The 18,164-nt window shown below is 39.0% G+C and overlaps 1 protein-coding gene across 1 annotated transcript in view; it reads left to right on the top strand.

Moving 5' to 3' along the window:
* DLGAP1 (DLG associated protein 1) overlaps positions 1 to 18,164 on the top strand; it is a 292,601-nt gene that overhangs the window by 131,139 nt on the left and 143,298 nt on the right. The window contains exons 3-4 of the mRNA XM_029218054.1: positions 4,806 to 4,983; positions 17,240 to 17,480. Of these exons, the coding sequence (XP_029073887.1) occupies positions 4,806 to 4,983; positions 17,240 to 17,480 (419 nt within the window). The remainder of the gene's footprint in view (positions 1 to 4,805; positions 4,984 to 17,239; positions 17,481 to 18,164) is intronic.

The following is an 18,164-nucleotide window of genomic DNA, read 5'->3' as shown; positions in this document are numbered from 1 at the left end:
AAATGTTTCCTCTGAGTGCTATCGAATAACCTGACATTTCAATGCTTTTATAAGTCGGAATCAGGGCAAAGTGGGAAAAAAAAAAAGAAAAAAAAAACAGAAATTAGGATACAGATCAATCAGTAAGATGGTCCATCACCTCCAGAAATTCTCCCATTAGACTCACAGAGTCATGAAGCATTTCCTTCTCTGGAGGAAAAAAAATTCAAACCATCTGAAGTTATATTTTTTCAGCTTTATTATCCATTCTGACAAACTTGTATATATTTATATATATTATAACGTGTATGTATTATAACTGACAAAATGGTATATACTTAAAGTGTACAATGGATAGTTTGACTGCATGTTTTTTGAAATGATTACCACAATCAGGTTAATTATTACCTCCATCACCTCACCTTTTGTGTGTGTGTGGTGAGAATGCTTACGTTCTACTCTCCTAGCAAATTTCAAGTACATGACACAGTATTATTCACTCTAGTTACCATGCTGTACATTAGTTCCCCAGACCTTATTCATCTTGTGGAATTATAATTTTAGTGACATATTACAGGGTTAATCATTTTCTCTTTGGGGACACTGATTTAAAATGTTGTGTTCCAGACAGAGAAAACACTTGTGGTCCCCAAGGGAGAGGGTTGGTAGAGGAGAGATGGATTGGAAGTTCGGGATTAGCAGAGGCAAACTATTATATAGAGAATGGATAAACAACAAGGTCCTACTGTATAGTACAGGGAACTATATTCAACATCCTGTGATAAACCATAATCACACAAATTTATATATATATATATATAGAGAGAGAGAGAGAGAGAGAGAGAGAACTGAATCACTTTGCTGTACAGCAGAAATTAACACAACATTGTAAATCAACTATACTTCATATAGGTTATTATCACTATTCTTTTCCATTGTGGTAAATCAACTATACTCCAATAAAATTAAAATATTTTAAAACATTTAAAAAAACTATACTTTAATAAAATAAAAATTTTGTTTAAATGTTGTGTTCCAAGTATTATTACATTTTCTCTTTTTGCAGTGGGACTCTTACTGATACACTAGCCAAGTGTGTTTGTCTAGCTGCTCCACAGCCACCTAAGGGCGTCATACCACCTTTGGGTGCCGTTAAAGGACATGATAATGAATGGGGCTCAACCAGGCCAAAATCTCAGTTCAGTTGGGATAAGCCATGAGAGGTTAACTTAGCATAAGCAATCTGGGGAGAAAGTGAAAAATGATGGATGTCATTTGAATAGGCTAACATTGATAATTAATCTTACACGAGAGTTAATATTTCTGAATAGGCACACTCCTTTCCTTCCTAGCAAATCAACTTCCTCTTGAGGTGAAAATAATCACTGCATTCTTTTTTGGAATTTCTTTCATGACTGTTTCAGCGTCAGGAGCACATGTACATACTGTACCCTTTATGTTGACAGCTGTGGGCTCTGCTCTCTAAGTGGACAAGATAAAAGAGTTCATTTCCTTATATTCACTGTATCATTAAAGAATGCATTGTTTTATCAGGAATGACTCACCAAGTAGAACTATTCAATCTCTTCTGAATGATTTTTCAGTTTGGAATTTGGGAATTATGCCTTATTTCATAACAAGCGGCCAGGGTGAATGATTATTTCAATGATGCTTCATTTCTCCATCTCAGCCAGCAGACAGACACTCATTTCTCAAAACATTGGGTTTTCACTTCTTTTGAATGGAGATCATTTACAAAACAGCCACCCCCAATGCTGCCCTGATAACCGCTTGGAAGAGCAGCATTTTTTATGTTGGCAATATCATCGCTCTGGGTCAGGTTACAAAATAGCCAAAGAAACACATTTGTCACCTCTCAAGTTCTATGTGAAAGTGAACTTTAGGTTATAAATGCTTCTAGCTAAGTCTCTCTTTTCCTAAAAGAAATCTCAAAGGGAAAATTTATTCTTCAGTTTATTTGTTTTTTGGCTGGGATTTTTGGCATGGGCATTTATAAAGTGGTCCATGGGGAATCTCCATAATGGCACAGGATCCAAAGGGAACATTGCTAGAACAATCAGTTTCTCTTTTGTGGTAGTAAAATACATAAGAGGTTTCCTTTTGATGTTAAATTCTAGATCTGTTCTAATTTGTCCCCTCCTTCAGTGTAGTTGCAAAAAGTGGCTGTTAATCAAATTCTCAGCTTTTAGTATAAAATTTATAGATTAATTTAGGGAAAGTTTAATTTTTTTTACAATATTGAGTTTTCCCTCCAGGAAATTTGTTTCCCTCTTTTATTAGGACTTGTTTATTGCCCTCCATAAAATTTTTTTTTTTTTTTTTTTTTGCTGCGTTGGGTCTTCATTGCTGCGCTCAGGCTTTCTCTAGCTGCGGTGAGCGGGGGCTACTCTTCCTTGCGGTGCACTGGCTTCTCATTGCGGTGGCTTCTCTTGTTGCAGAGCCCAGGCTCTAGGCTCGCAGGCTCAGTAGTTGTGGTGCACGGGCTTAGTTCTCCGCTGTACGTGGATCTTCCTGGACCAGGGCTCGAACCCATGTCCCCTGCATTGGCAGGTGGATTCTTTTTTTTCTTTCTTTCTTTTTCTTTTTTAACATCTTTATTGGAGTATAACTGCTTTACAATGGTTAGTTTCTGCTGTATAACAAAGTGAATCAACTATACATATATATATATATATATATCTCCCCATATTCACTCCCTCTTGCATCTCCCTCCCACCCTCCTTATCCCACCCCTCTAGGTGGTCACAAAGCACCGAGCTGATCTCCCTGTGCTATGCAGTTGCTTCCCACTAGCTATCTATTTTACGTTTGGTAGTGTATATATGTCCATGTCACTTTCTCACTTCGTCCCAGCTTACCCTTCCCCCTCCCCATGTCCTTAAGTCCATTCTCTACGTCTGGCAGGCAGATTCTTAACCACTGCGCCACCAGGGAAACCCTGTCCTGCATAAAGCTTTGTCACTTTTTTCAAAAATTTCTGGTGCATTTCTTTTTTGTAATTTCTACTTATTTTATAATGTTTTGCCATTTTGAATGAGATTTTTTTTAATTAAAATTTCTACTTGGTGGTGGAAGTATATAGAAAAATTATTAATCTCTCAATTTTTACCCTGTACGTAACTATTTGGGGGATCACTCTTATTAGTTCTCATAGTTTTTCAGTTGATTTTCTTTTACCTTCCAGCTAATTAGCTGTATAATCTGTAAATACTCAAAGTTCACCTTTTCTTCACAATATTTATATCCGTATTTCTTTTTTTATTTTTTCTAATTTCATTAGCTAGGATCTCCAGAATAATGATAAATAACAGCAGCTATATTGGGCCTACATCTATCTCCTTATCAACTTTAATTTTTAATTGCAAGCAATGTTACAGCAAAAAATTTTTTAATTTAATAATGAAAGAAAAATCGCCCTGAATCCCACGTGAAAACAAACTTTAAAAATTAGTAATAAACACAGACATAGAAAACAAACTTGTGGTTACCAAAGGGGAAAGAGGGGGAGGGGGATAAATGAGGAGTTTGGGATTAAAACATACAAACTACTATACATAAAGTAGATAAACCACAAGGACCTATTGTATAGCACAGGGAACTGTATTCAATATCTTGTAATAACATATAATAGAAAATAATATGAAAAAGAATAGATATATATGTATAACTGAATCACTTTGCTGTACACCTGAACCCAACATAACATTGTAAATCAACTATATTTCAGTAAAAATTTTTTTTAATTACTAAAAAAATAATTGCTTGTACGTGTATAGAAAGGGTAAGGAAGGACATACACTGAACTGCTCTGGGTAGTTCTTTCAGGGGAGTGGAATTCTGGAGCAGGAATAAGGAGAGTGGAGACCCACTTTCTGCTTTGAGCACCTATGGATAGCTTGGCTTTTTGCAAGGAGCAATTTCTACTTTTATAATTTTAAAATGCATCTGGGACACAACATTATAAATCAACTATACTCCAATAAAATTTTTTTTAAAAAAGACTAATGTCAAATAGCAAAAATAAATAAATAAATAAAATATATTGGGAAATTTATTAATACAGTTGAATAGTTCTGAATTTAATATATCAAATATGAATACATTTAATAAACAGATTTATTACCTTAAGTATAAAGATATTGTATGCTAAGGCTTTTTTCATTTTGCAAAAATATTGACTTAATAAAGAAATATGTGTTCATAAAAAATAAAATAAAAAATGCATCTTGGAAAAAATCTGAAGAGTACAAAGTATGCAAAGATTTGTCTTTGGATATCAAGATTTAGATATGCGCACATATTTAATGTCTAAAATTTAAGTTTTGATCACTAAGTTATATCTCAACTAAATGAGATCAAGATTAGATAAATAGATGATAGAAAGATTGATACAGTTATAGATATATAACCACTTGCTGTTACTAGAAAGTCCAAAAACAGAAAGATGGCACAGAAAAGAATTGGGTACAAAGGAAAAGCTTGCAAATTACACAGGGCAGAAGTCCGGGGCAGGGCAGTAGCAGCTCTACTCTCCTTCCCAGGCTGCCTTGGAAAATATGATTGAGGAAATTATTTCCTGGGCTGAAAAAATTATAATTGCTCTCTGATGTCATCAGATCCCAATGATTTCCCATCAAACGTTTTCTTTCCTAGACCCCACGGGGGAGTTTAGCAACCATGGGAGGGCATCTCTAGTATTTGCCCCTGTGTGTAGGGTGCCACGTTGATCACAGTCCTACCCTATCTTATTACTGCCTGCGTGTTAGAACAGGACTAAACCCACACTTTTCATTGTTCTCTTTCAGGATTTCCAATGAGCACTCCCCCAAACTCCAGATCCGGAGTCACAGTTACTTGAGGGCGGTCAGTGAGGTCTCCATCAACCGAAGCCTAGACAGCCTTGACCCTGCGGGCCTGCTCACATCACCAAAGTTCCGCTCCAGGAATGAGAGCTACATGCGAGCCATGAGCACCATCAGCCAGGTGAGCCCTGTGGCTGCATCTGTGAACTGTACCAGGGTTGGTGGAAAACAAGAGGGCATGACGTGAGGAGGTTGACACCCCCCAGAATGATGCTGATGGGTCTGGCAGGAGGTCAGGTCTAAATGCTGCCTGGTTTGGCCACAGGGGGCTCCTGGTACCAAGAGTCTACCAGCAGGGGAGGGGTCCTTGGCAGATGGATAAAGCACATCAGGGGAGTCCTTGGAAATTCCTTAGCAGTCAGTTGGCACCAACAAAGTAGTCATTAAGGAGTTGTTGGATGAGGCTTCAGCTTTAAAGATGTTTGAAGGATAGAAGGACAGGGTAGACATCATTGGCAAAACCAAGGCAGTGTCAAATCATAAAAGTATTAAGCAGGTAATCAAGACAGGGACCCAGGCACGGGAAATGAGATACGATCTATTTAACCCCAACTGGATCCTAGGTGAATATTGCATCTTGGTTATAAGACACAAGCCCACTTTTAAGAACTGGTACCCAGAACTAGGGATGAAAACTCAGTAAAGGTGACTTTAATGTTTCATCCGAAATATTCAGGTAAAGTTTCTTGATGGCTCCCACTGATGGTCTCAGAGAATGTGGGAGAGGGTTAGGCTGCCCAAACCAAGGCAGGGTTGAACCTAGGACTCCTGGAGGGCCTGACCCTGCAGCTTTCAGGGGTCACCAGGAGGTGGCTCCAGGGCTTCCTCTGGGAGGACAAATAAAAAAAGGGTATTTTTTTGAAATAATGTTTAGAAGCTCTGAATTTTAATTTATATCACAATTTTTAAAACTAAGCACCATACTATTAACTCAGCTCATATGCAGTGAGCAAAACACTGGGCCAGATTTTGCCAGCTAGTCAATGGTGATTAATGCCTAATTCCTGCTCCCCAAGTTTACAGTCTAATGGAGAGCATACAAAAAACGTAAAAGTGCTGTAAATAACAAACGTTATTTACTTGCACAAAAACACTCTGAGGTATGGTCTTCCCTGGAGGCACAGTGGTTAAGAATCCGCCTGCCAATGCAGGGGACACAGGTTCGATCCCTGGTCCAGGAAGATCCCACATGCTGTGAAGCAACTAAGCTCATACGCCACAACTACTGAACCTGTGCTCTAGAGCCCACAAGCCACAACTACTGAGCCCACATGCCACAACTCCTGAAGCCAGTGAGCCACAACTCCTGAAGCCAGCGAGCCACAACTACTTAAGTCCTCGCACCTGGAGCCTGTGCTCTGCAACAAGAGAAGCCACCACAATGAGAAGGCCACGCGCAGCAACAAAGACCCAGTGCAGCTAAAAATTAATTAATTTAAAAAAAAAAACACTCTGAGGTAGGTAGGGCAAGACTTAACCATAAGAGCTGCCTTTATTGGGTCAGGCACTGTGCCAACTGCTTCATATTTTCATAATATTAGTTCTTATAAACACATTGTAAGATATATAAGTAACCAGAAGTTACATGGGACTTTCTTTGTGGTCAAAAAATTGTCACCAAGATCCCAAATTGAATGAGTAAAACGTGTTCAGTATGCAGGATTCTAAAGAGAAAGATTCTAAGCATAGGGTCTAGGAATATGCATTTTAACAAATATTCCAAGTGATTCTAATAAAGCAATACATTAATAAAGTAGTACTTATTAACGTCGTATATATCTGAACTTCGAAAATGCTGGCCTAAAGCATATTCAAGGAATAATGAATTCTCAAGTGTAGTTAGAGCTCAGAATACTTATAGCAATGGGAAATCTGTTCTGAATTTTGTCCTGGGGACATTTTTTGTACATGGCCTTCCATGCAGGGCCCAGGGGACTGGACTTTATGCATTAGGAATGGGACTGATTGAAAATTAATTAAAACTTCAGCTTTTAAGCAGGCAAAAGATATGATCAGAACTTTGGTGGAGGATAATTAATCTAGCAAAAAAATGTAGGAAAGATTGGAGAGGATGAGAAAGAGGCTAGAGGCAGAGAAGCCAGTTTGAAAGACATTGTGATCATCAAGGTGAGCATTACTACTGCTGCTGCTGCTGCTGCTGCTGCTGGTGGTGGTGGTGAGGATAGTGGTGGAGATGGTGGTGAGGTGATAATGATGTTGGTGGTAATGGTGGTGGTAGTGGTGATGGTGAAGGTGGTAATGCTGGTGGTGGTGATAGACTAAGCACTGAAGCATCTCTGATCTGTCGGAGCGAGACCCCGAAATAGGACCACTGCTCTCATTTTGGCCCTACCATCAAAATAGAGCTCCCTGCTCTAAATGAATTCTTGTAAAGCAAAGGCAGGGACCACAGCAAGAATCCGAAAGCAGGGTAGGGCAGGAGTCAGGGAAAGCTGACATACTGGATTCCAGGATTTGCCGACTGTACATTTCCTTACTTTAAAGTAATCTCCAAAGGGAATTCCCTGGCAGTCCAGTGGTTAGGACTCTGCACTTCCACTGCCAGGGCCCAGGGTTCAATCCCTGTTCAGGGAACTAAGATCCCCCATGCCGCACAGAGCAGCATGCAAAAATGAATGAATGAATGAATAAATAAATGTAACCTCCAAGAGTATGCATACCTATTTGTGCTAGGTACTGCTGTCCAGTGATACCCACTATCCCAACCCTTAGGTAAATATTTGGCGCCTCATTAGGTGAAATTTGGACTTGCCTTGTTCTTACTTTTTTCACAGTAAACAATATAATATTTAAAACGTCTTTAAGCTTATCTTTATTCTGGACAGGCTCATGCTCACATAGCCTTCCAGAATTGCAAAATAGTCTACAAATCCCAGGTGTCATACCCGCAGAATACTTCGGTGGGTTTAGAATATTTCGTTGGAAAATGTTTATACACACTTACTGCTTTCGTAATTTTACATGGTTAAAACAGGAGAGCAGGTCACTTCCCCATCAGGACATGTATCTACACAGCTGCCTGCTTTTAGTCCCTACTCTGTAGATCTGACCTTCCTTGAGACAGTGTCACTTCCTGGTGACAACTTAGTAAAGTATCAACAAATCACTGAAGAGGCATATGTGGGCCTTGATCCAGGGGTGGGTCAAGTCTGCAATTCAGTGGCGTGATAATTTCGCCTTAAGTAAAATACAGAAAGCAGAGCCATCCTAAATGGATTCCTAATGACACACCATTTTTCTAGTTCCATATTCAATATTCAAGTAATAGAGTATCGTGAAGGATAATTTCAAACTTTCTATCGCAGTCCCGACGTTGTCATTATTCAAAGGGAATGGTTTCTTCTTCAAAGCAATCCTACCATACATACTCTAGGCTTTTCAAAAAGTAGTTGGTTTTTGTGATGTCGGATATATTCTCTCTTATAGATCTTTAGTAGCAGCTCTAGTAGTATAGAATTTAAGTAGATTATATCCTATTCTTCCTTAAAACCTGATATATTATTGATATATTATTCATCAAAGGCTCCTAGAAACATCAAAGTAAAATGTTGTAAGCCAAGAAATTGGTCTAGAATAACTAAATTGTTTGTTTCTGCCATTCATACCTTAACAGAAATGAAACATTCCTAAAAACAGACTGTGCTTGGATGATAGAGAAAAACTGAACACCTTTTTATATGTTTATAACCTTTCTATATTTTTTTACTATATATACATCTAATAAAACAGGGGCTTTTAAAGTAAGACTTGAGAAGAAAGAATTATAGAAAGTCACATTTTAAAATACATTTGGTATAGTAACTGTCATTTCCAAATTAGTTTAATTTACATCTCAATTTATTTCAAGTCCAAACCTCAAATATCTTCACCTGGAATCGTAAACTAGAAGCCCACATACATATTTTGTCCAGTAACGTGTTGAGTTTCCACAACACTTTTTAATTTTTTCTTAAGAGGGACTCCATTATCTTTATTTATTTTTTAATAGTTTTTTGGCCATGTTGGGTGTTTGTTGCTGTGCTCGGGCTTTCTCTAGTTGCAGCGAGCAGGGGCTACTCTTTGTGGCGGTGCGCAGGCTTCTCATCGTGGTGGCTTCTTGTTGAGGAGCACGGGCTCTAGGAGAGCAGGCTTCAGTAGTTGCAGCACGTGGGCTCAGTAGTTGCAGCACATGGGCCATAGGGTACACGGACTTCAGTAGTTGTGGCTTGTGGGCTCTAGAGCGCAGGCTCAGTAGTTGTGGCGCACGGGCTTAGTTGATTCACGGCAACTCCCGGACCAGGGATCGAACCCGTGTCCCCTGCATTGGCAGGCAGACTCTTAACCATTGCACCACCAGGGAAGTCCCACATCATTTTTAAAACACAAATGTAATAGGCAGTTATTGTGCTTGGTGGTAATACCAGCAACTTAGCTGTGACTCTTGACCTAGATCATCCCTTCACTTTATATATACAAAGAAATGGAAACTGAAATAAAGTAAGCATCTGTCAGCACCCAGCTAGTCAGTGACAGAACCTAGAAAACCCAGGTGTCCTGACTCCTAACTGGTAAGTTTCTCCAATGTGTGCTGGAATTGGGGTATGGGTGGCAATAATAATGCCAATAACAGTAGTAGTAATAATGAAAATGAGAATAATAGAATAGTTACCAAGTATTGCTTACCTGATATAAGCTATAAGCTTTGCATATTATCTCATTAATTTCATAGCAACTATAAGAAAGATCATTTTTTTGATTTATCAAACTCAGTCTTAGAGAATTAGAGTAACTTGTCTCATTCTTCCCACTACACTATCTCACAAAATAATATCGAGTATTTATCGAATGCCTACCATGTGCCTTGAAATGTGCACTTGTATATTTCATTTTTTATCCTTAAAGCATCCCTATGAGGTAGGTACTATTATACGCATTTTAAAGATTAGGAAAATGAGGCTCAGAGAATTCAAGCGAATTGTTCATGATATCACAGAAAGAGCATTAAACTACTCCTTCTTTCCATATAGAAAATAAATCCAAATGAATTTAAAATCTGAGCACTAACACAAAGTGACAAAAAATTTTAAATTAGGGGAATATGTGTACGATATTATGGTGAGAATTATAACTTTTAATAAAATAAGAATTATAGAAAACATAAAATAAAAGATAGACATCTAATCTAACTAAAATTCAAATATTTCTGTGTAGCAGAAGACACCTTAAAGTTAAAATTGACGGGGGAATATTTAAACACATCAAGAAAAAAACTTAATGTTCCAGTTGCCTAAAGTGTTTCTACCAATTAGTATGAAAAGATAAACAACCTAAAATAATTTGGGGCAAAGCTTATGAAATAGCAAATCAAAAGGGAAAAAAGTACCAAGTCCAATAAATATAGGAAAAGATGTTCACATACACTAGTAGGCTGGTGAAGATAAGCTGAAATAGCACAACATCACTCTTGACCTATCAGGCAGCAAAAACAGCTAACACCCAGTACTGGTGACCATGTTGAGAAATGAGCTCTGACTTCCTTGCTATTGGGGATGAATTGCTACAATTGTTTTTGAAAGTAATGTGGTAAAATCTACAAAAGGTAAAATAAATCTTTTGGCACGGGAATCCCACTTGTGTAACTTTATAATACAGAAATGAAAGTACCAGAATATAAAGATAAACAAACAAGGAAGCTGGTCATAGCATGGCCTCCAAGGACATACTTGAATCATCATCCACAAAGCAGTGGTTAGATAAATTATGGTCCAATCACACTATACAACATCATGGAGGTGGTGGCTTAGTGTCTGAATCTCCCTGAGTCTCTGTATAAAAGCAGACAGAGCAACTAGATAGAAAAACTAAAACTGCATGGACAACATTTACAACAAAATCAGACGACAAGATATTCCGTGAACCCAAAATGTAAGTAGATAGGAACAAACCACCAGTAGCCATAAGCCTGTGTTGCATCCACATCTGTGCTGGAGAACACAGAGGAAAACAATGACTTTCTTGATGGATATGAGTAAAGCAGAAGGAAACCAGCATCAGGTAGTTTGGAGGGGTGGGGTATGTATTTGAGAATAGCAGCTGAAACTGGGAAGGATTTGCCTTCTCTAAGAGCAGGTAAATTCAAGGGGCCTGCAGTAAAATCAGGAGAGGTTGGGGAAATCTGAGCCTATGTATACACTGGAAACCAACCAACCAGTTTTTCCTTCAAGAAGAGGGCCCAGTTCTCAGAAGAAACAGTTGGGAATAGAATCAAATGCAAGCAAGACAGAGATAATAGCAAAGAAGAAAAGAGAAGGTTCAGGTAAAAGTTGGGGGAAGGAACAAGAGAATCAGGAAATCTTGGAAAGCAACACGATGCTAAAACAATAGAAGAGGAAGCCCTGTGGAAAATTCAGGGGGAAAATCCTGAATGTATCACCCTCTCAAGGTCAGAAAAACTAATTTTACTGAGAAATGAGGAACAAAAAAATATCCACTTTAAATCACAGTCAAAGTCACTATAATAAAGAAAAGAGAATAAGGAGCAGAATAACATTCCTACAGAAATGAAAGCATGACAGAAAGACACACCCACAAAATAGATCAAAACTGTAACACACTCTTTTAAAATAAGCTAAAAAACATTAAGAAAATGACATAAGACATGGGAGGAAAAGATATATCTGAATTTTCAAAAACTTAAAAATGATGCCACAGAACTCAGGAAAGAATTAGAAGTAAAAGAAAAATCATTTCAGAAATGAAGATTAAACTGAGGGAATAGAGGAGCAAGTGAATGAGACATTTTATACACTGAGAAAGCTAGAACCTGAAAAGGAGGAAGAGTTTTTAAATCAAGAAAAAAAAAGAAGAGTTAAAAAGGATTCAAGAGAAATTGATAAATATGGAAGATAGGCAAAGATTGACCATAGAGATAATAGAAGTCTCTGAAGAAGATAATCAAATCAAAGGACCAGAACAAATAATAAAACATTAAAGAAAACATCCCTGAAATAAAAAGATTCAAAAGAATATACCATGTACCTGAGAAACTGACCCAAAACAATAAATACCAAGACATAGTCTAGTAAAATTACAGGATTTTGAAGAATTAAAAAAAAAAAAACACCACCCCCCCTTTGGACTTCTAGACAAAAAAAGCAAGTGACTTAAGAAAGAACAAAAATTAAATTATCATCAGACTCTATAATAACAGTAGTTTATGCCAAAATAAAATTGAGTAATATGTTATTGTAGCCAAGGGGGAAAAAGTGAACCAAATATTTTATATCCAGAAAAACTGACTTTCAAATATAAAAAGCATGGGCACACTATTAAAAGCATGGATGAATGCAGGGAATACTGTTTCCATGAGCCCATCCCGAGGCATCTACCAGACAGTGAGCTTTAGACAACCCAAAAGACCAAATGTAAGAACTAGTGGCAAATAGATGCATGACTTTACTTCTGGACTCTCCATTCTGTTCCATTGGTCTGTATGTCCGTCCTATGTCAGTGCCAAACTGTTTTGATTATTGTAGCTTTGTAGTTAGTTTTGAGATCAGGAAGTATAAGACCTCCAGTTTGGTTTTGGAAATTATGATGTATCACTGTATTTTTCTTCATGTTTCTTGTTCTTGGATTCCAACAATGAACACTAGGAGTTTCAGAAAGAAAAGAGAAAACAGAACGAAGGCAATTACTAATGAAATAATGGTCCCAGAACTGAAAGACATGAATCTGCAGGTTGAGAGGGCCCAAACAGTACCCAACAAAATGGATGGAGAAAGATCCACACAGAGAATGCCATGGTGAAACATTAGATCATTTAGTACCTAAAAGGGATGGGGCAAACCAGCTCACATGGAAAGGCATCCACTTGCTCAATCATAGCACACATGGAGGCTAAGAGACAGGAGCAAAGCCTGGAAACATCTGAAGGAAAAAGGGATACAGCTAGAATTCTAAATGCAAACATGCTCTCCCTTAACAGTGGAGGTGGGGTACAGACATTTCCATCAATGTGAGGTGGCGCCTTCCCAAGAAAGCACTGGAAGCTGTGCTCCACCAAAAGGAGGGAATAAAATTAGGAAGAGGGAACAGGGGCTCCACCACAGGCTAGATAATAAAGGGCACCCCTGGGATGATGGGGAAGGGAGATCCCAGGACAGCAGTGGGCTTGGCAGCCATAGACTGCAGTAGGATAGGAGGCTCCAAGAGGGATGCTTCAAGGGCAGGAAGGAAACCAAGAAGTCTATGAACATATCAAGAGATTCACATAAGCATGTGTTCTGCAGTATGGATGCAAACACCATAAAATCCAACTGGAAGAATTGAAAATGGTTGCCTCTGGGGAGGGAGAATTGGGGGTGGGCTGGGTGGGTCAGGGGTCTGCTCTTTGTCTTTATAAGCCATCTAGAACTATTTGACCTATATTTGTGTCTAAGTTGGATGAAGAATCATCTTTTTATATGAAAAAAGTAGTGCAAGCATTAAATATATAGTTATTTGTAACACTAAGACGAATGAGAGCTACAGTGGGAGAGAACGTGTAAGTTATATGCTCTGATAATGTCAATCTAGCACAACTATTTTTAAATGAGGGAATAATAGAGACAGCAGATGCAAAAAAAAAAAAAGAATTGTGAACTGTTTTCAGTAATGGTTGGGCAGGTGGTATTAGTATGCTATTCTGAGGCTGTTGTGTACGTATTGTGGAAGAAAGCAAATGAATCATTGTAGTATATCCCAATTCCATCATCTTCTGTGTCCTTGAAAACGAGGATTTTTAATATGCGATAAAGGTATATGTATAAATATAACATAGAAGAAGTTACATAAAAACACTGCAGTGTGAATTTGAATTCGATGTATTCATAACCTAGTTCTCTGTCCACTGAAAGGCCTAGGAAGAATGACCAATCCTGTAGCAATGACAGTGAAGCTTCCTCGTACACAAACTGTGTTCTTGTGATACAATTTACCACTAAAAGAAAAAAGACTTTGTGGAAAAATACTAATTTCAGGACTGGGCAGGAAAGATGCAAGATAAGTTTTGAATAACTTGTCATACCAGATACAAAGGAAGTTATCAAAGACCACTGGTCTCATGTCAAAAGGACCCAGGAGCCAACCTAAGAGGTTCCCACTGGCCACAGATGGGACAGATGAGTTAAGTAAGAATGAAAATAGAAGTGGATTTAAAACCGTCAAATACTTTTAAATCTATGAGTCCATTTTGATACTTTTAAAAATTAATTGGTCATGTTTAGTAGATACAAGAGAACAAATTTATTATCTTAAAAATTAGTAAATAGGGACTTCCCTGGTGGTCCAGTGGTTAAGGATCTGCCTTCCAATGCAGGGGATGCAGGTTCGATCCCTGATCGGGAAACTAAGATCCTATATGCTGCAGGACAACTAGAGAGCCCACACACCGCAACAAAGAGCCCACATTGCAACTAAGACCTGATGCGGCCAAATAAATAAATATATTTTTCAACTAGTAAATAAAAGGGAAAAGATCAAACATCTGCTGTTACTGTGTGAACTGAACCTACTAACCAAATAATATGAGAGGAAGCATTTCTTTATTTTAAAAAAATTCCAACTAGTGACTGTAAAAGTTGGTAGAACCAAGAATATCACCATTTTGCAACCCCCAATGAACTAATGGATCTAGGCACTGAGCATCAATGTCTCCCAACAGCATAAAAAGAGAGATAACCAGACATAATGTGCTTCCTGATGAGAGAGCCCATGACACATGACCTCTAGGACCAAAAAGAGAGATAACCAGACATAATGTGCTTCCTGATGAGAGAGCCCATGACACATGACCTCTAGTCTTGCCAAAGAGATTGAACCTGAGTCTGATCAAGCCTCTGGATCCAACTTTCAAATTTCAGGAAACACAAAGGACAGTGGAACATGCTAAATCTTCCATGTGCAGGAAATCAGCAAATCCAGACTCTGGGAAACTGTCCAGGTCAAATGCCCCAGGTGCTTCAATAGATAAACTGTAATATTTGTTAAAAACGGGTGGAGGGAGGCCTGAATATAAAAAGTGAATTAAAAGATATAAATTTTAAAAATGGGTAAGACCAAACTGTAGAGTCTAGGGATGCACACTTAGGTAAAAAAAACATAAATGCAAAGCAGTGCTTGCAATAAAACTCAGAGTAGTAATTACTTTTGGAGGGAGGGTGGGGGCTGTGGGTAGGATGGGGTCTATGGAGGGGCTTCTAGGTGCCTGAGAAAATTCTGTTCCTTGACCTGAGTACTAGGTACAAGGGTGTTGGCTTTATTATAATTCACAAGCTATGCATTTATTTTGCATGGTTTTCTGTATCTGTATATAATAAAAACAAAAAGTTAAAAGAGAATGAAGGGGCTTCCCTGGTGGCGCAGTGGTTAAGAATCTGCCTGACAATGCAAGGGACACAGGTTCAAGCCCTGCTCGGGGAAGATCCCACTTGCCGCGGAGCAACTAAGCCCGTGCACCACAACTACTGAGCCTGCGCTCTAGAGCCCGCGAGACACAACTACTGAAGCCCGTGCGCCTAGAGCCCACACTCAACCAAAGAAGCCACTGCAATAAGAAGCCCGTGCACCCCAATGAAGAGTAGCCCCCGCTCAACGCAACTAAAGAAAGGCTGCGCACAGCAATGCAGACCCAACACAGCCAAAAATAAAGAAATATATAAATAAATTTATTTTTTAAAAAAGAGAATAAAGAAGGAGAATCCTATTAAGAATATAAGTTTAAAACAGAAGTTTAAGTGGAAAAAAACAGGTTGCAGAATTATTCAATATATTTACTTTATGATTCATTTTTTATGAAAAATAGGGTAGCGGGCACTAATACCCTCTGAAAGGTAATCATCCAGGTTTAATTGTTGTTACCTTGATAGGGATAGATACTTTACTATTTCTTTGTGATGTTTGATTAATAGGGGAAAATCTATTAATAATGATAAATATATATATAGTTTTACTTTTTACTTTGAAATCATTCCAAACTGACAAAAGAGTCACATGTGAAATACAAAGACCTCCCGTACATCACTGACCCAGATTCATACTCATTGATTATTAAAATTTTGCCTCATTTGCTCACTCTCTCTATATTTGACAATTAGTTGCAAACATCATGTCCCTTTACCTCTAAATGCGCCTCCAACTATCTCCTAAAAACAAGTATATATTATATATATATAATTTTAAAATACGGACATATATAATTATTAGCCTTGAAAACGTGCAGGGATTTTATATCAAATTAGATAAAGTATATGAAAATACTACTTTAAACTGTAAAGAGTTATTAAGAAATGTATGTCTCTTTTTCACTTGATATGCCTTAAGGTAACTGAAGTTTAAAGAAATTAGCCATTATTGGATTGCATCTTCCTATAACACAAAATTGCCATCCTTTTCAGTATACGCTCAAGCTTAATTATAGTTTAATCTGTTAAATTTTCAATTACTCATGAATTTGATATTAAGGAAATTTGGCATACGAAGTTCTGGAAGGTAGCAGAACTTTGAGGAATGCTGCCACACCTCTATCCCATCAGCTACAAAGCGAGAAACTGACAGAAGCACCTGGTCTGGGTTTGTTTTTTTTTTTTTTTAAGGTGGTGCTCAAATCCCATGTAAATTATATACAGGGCAATATAATAATAAAAACGGATGCTTCGAAAAGGGAAGACCTCATTTGGAAGAATTTTAAAACACATTTATAAACAATTTGTGGACCATATCAGCTTTTATAGAGAAGAGTGAAACCTTCTTTAAATAGTAGGTAGATGGTTTGAAAATCTCAGTAGTGCCTTTCAAGATTTTCACATCTGGGTTTGGTCTATTTTTGTGCATGATGTGGGTATCTTGCCAGAAAATACAGGGCCTGTTTTTATACTTTGCAGTAAATTAAGTCTCAGTCGATGCAAATTATTTGACGAGCTAGTCACTTCCAAAGGCACAATAAAAATACTAGTTTCTGAAACGTTTGTGCTAAAATTACACCCCCATTAAAATATACGAACTCTGACCGTAGGCCTATAAAATTGGCCCCTAGGTTTGCATTTATAAATAAGGAAGAATGAGCACCTTGGCGTGCCCTGATGTAAGATTTCCCTACGCCACGCTTCCCTGCATTCTAAAAACAAAGTTCTTTTTCTTTAGAATTTAATTGACTATTTGGGATCTTAAACTAGATACCATTCTACTATAGCCTGTCAGGTAGAGGAAATACAATGCGCTGGAGCTTACTGTAAGCGGACGGGACGTTCTTCTGGGGGATGCAGTTTGGAGATGCTCCGAGGACGAGGTGGCTTCTCCCCCGGAGCAGCGCGGTGTTACGGTCCCCGTCTCGCCCGCAGGTGAGCGAGATGGAGGTGAACGGGCAGTTCGAGTCGGTGTGCGAGTCGGTGTTCAGCGAGCTGGAGTCACAGGCAGTGGAGGCCCTGGACCTGCCGATGCCCGGCTGCTTCCGCATGCGGAGCCACAGCTACGTGCGCGCCATCGAGAAGGGCTGCTCGCAGGACGACGAGTGCGTGTCGCTGAGGTCTTCCTCCCCGCCGCGTACCACCACCACCGTGAGGACCATCCAGAGCAGCACGGGTGAGTGGGCAGAGCTGGCCCCGCGCCCGGGGGGAGGCACGACTGCCCCCAGACACTGCACGTGGTCCCCTCGCTGTTATCACACGGTCACCCTTCACCAAACCCCACCCACAGCCCTCGAGGCAGTGCGTCTGCTTCCCTGCCCGCCTCTATCCCCAGCCTCCACCGGCCACATCCACGCACCCCATTCTTCCTCCATCTCCATCTCTGGTATCAACAGAGGAGACTGCAACTGTGGGACCAAGAGGGATGGCACAGGGGGAAGATCTTCCCAAAACACCCACACAACATCCTAGGACCAGCACACTCATCCCACCCAACTCCTACTCTCCATCATCAGGCCCTGACTTTTAGGGGTGTGACCCCTCCAGGAATCAGACACCCTGACTGTTGAGCGTCACAGAGTCGGAAAGCTTTTTAAATTCCAAGATATCCACAAAATGACTCTCCCAAAAGACCTGAAGTACCACTGTGAGAAAATAAGAAACGGATGATGCAGTAATATTGATTGCACACTTTATGAGTTTTCTTTCCTTATAACAGAAGGCAGATTTATTTCATCATTTTAAAACCTCCTAACTATACGTATACAGAACCTCCTTTTCCCTCTAAACTGAATTCAGGTTTATGCTGCTACACTGTCTTTTGATCTGATTTTAGTCAGAGAGGCACGGAAGAGCTTAA

The sequence above is a fragment of the Monodon monoceros genome, unplaced genomic scaffold (assembly GCF_005190385.1).
Source record: "Monodon monoceros isolate NGI ecotype Baffin Bay Population unplaced genomic scaffold, NGI_Narwhal_1 Super_Scaffold_1, whole genome shotgun sequence".
Taxonomy (NCBI): domain Eukaryota; kingdom Metazoa; phylum Chordata; class Mammalia; order Artiodactyla; family Monodontidae; genus Monodon; species Monodon monoceros.
Note: the sequence above shows the minus strand (reverse complement) of the source record. Positions and strands in the feature narration are given on the sequence as shown.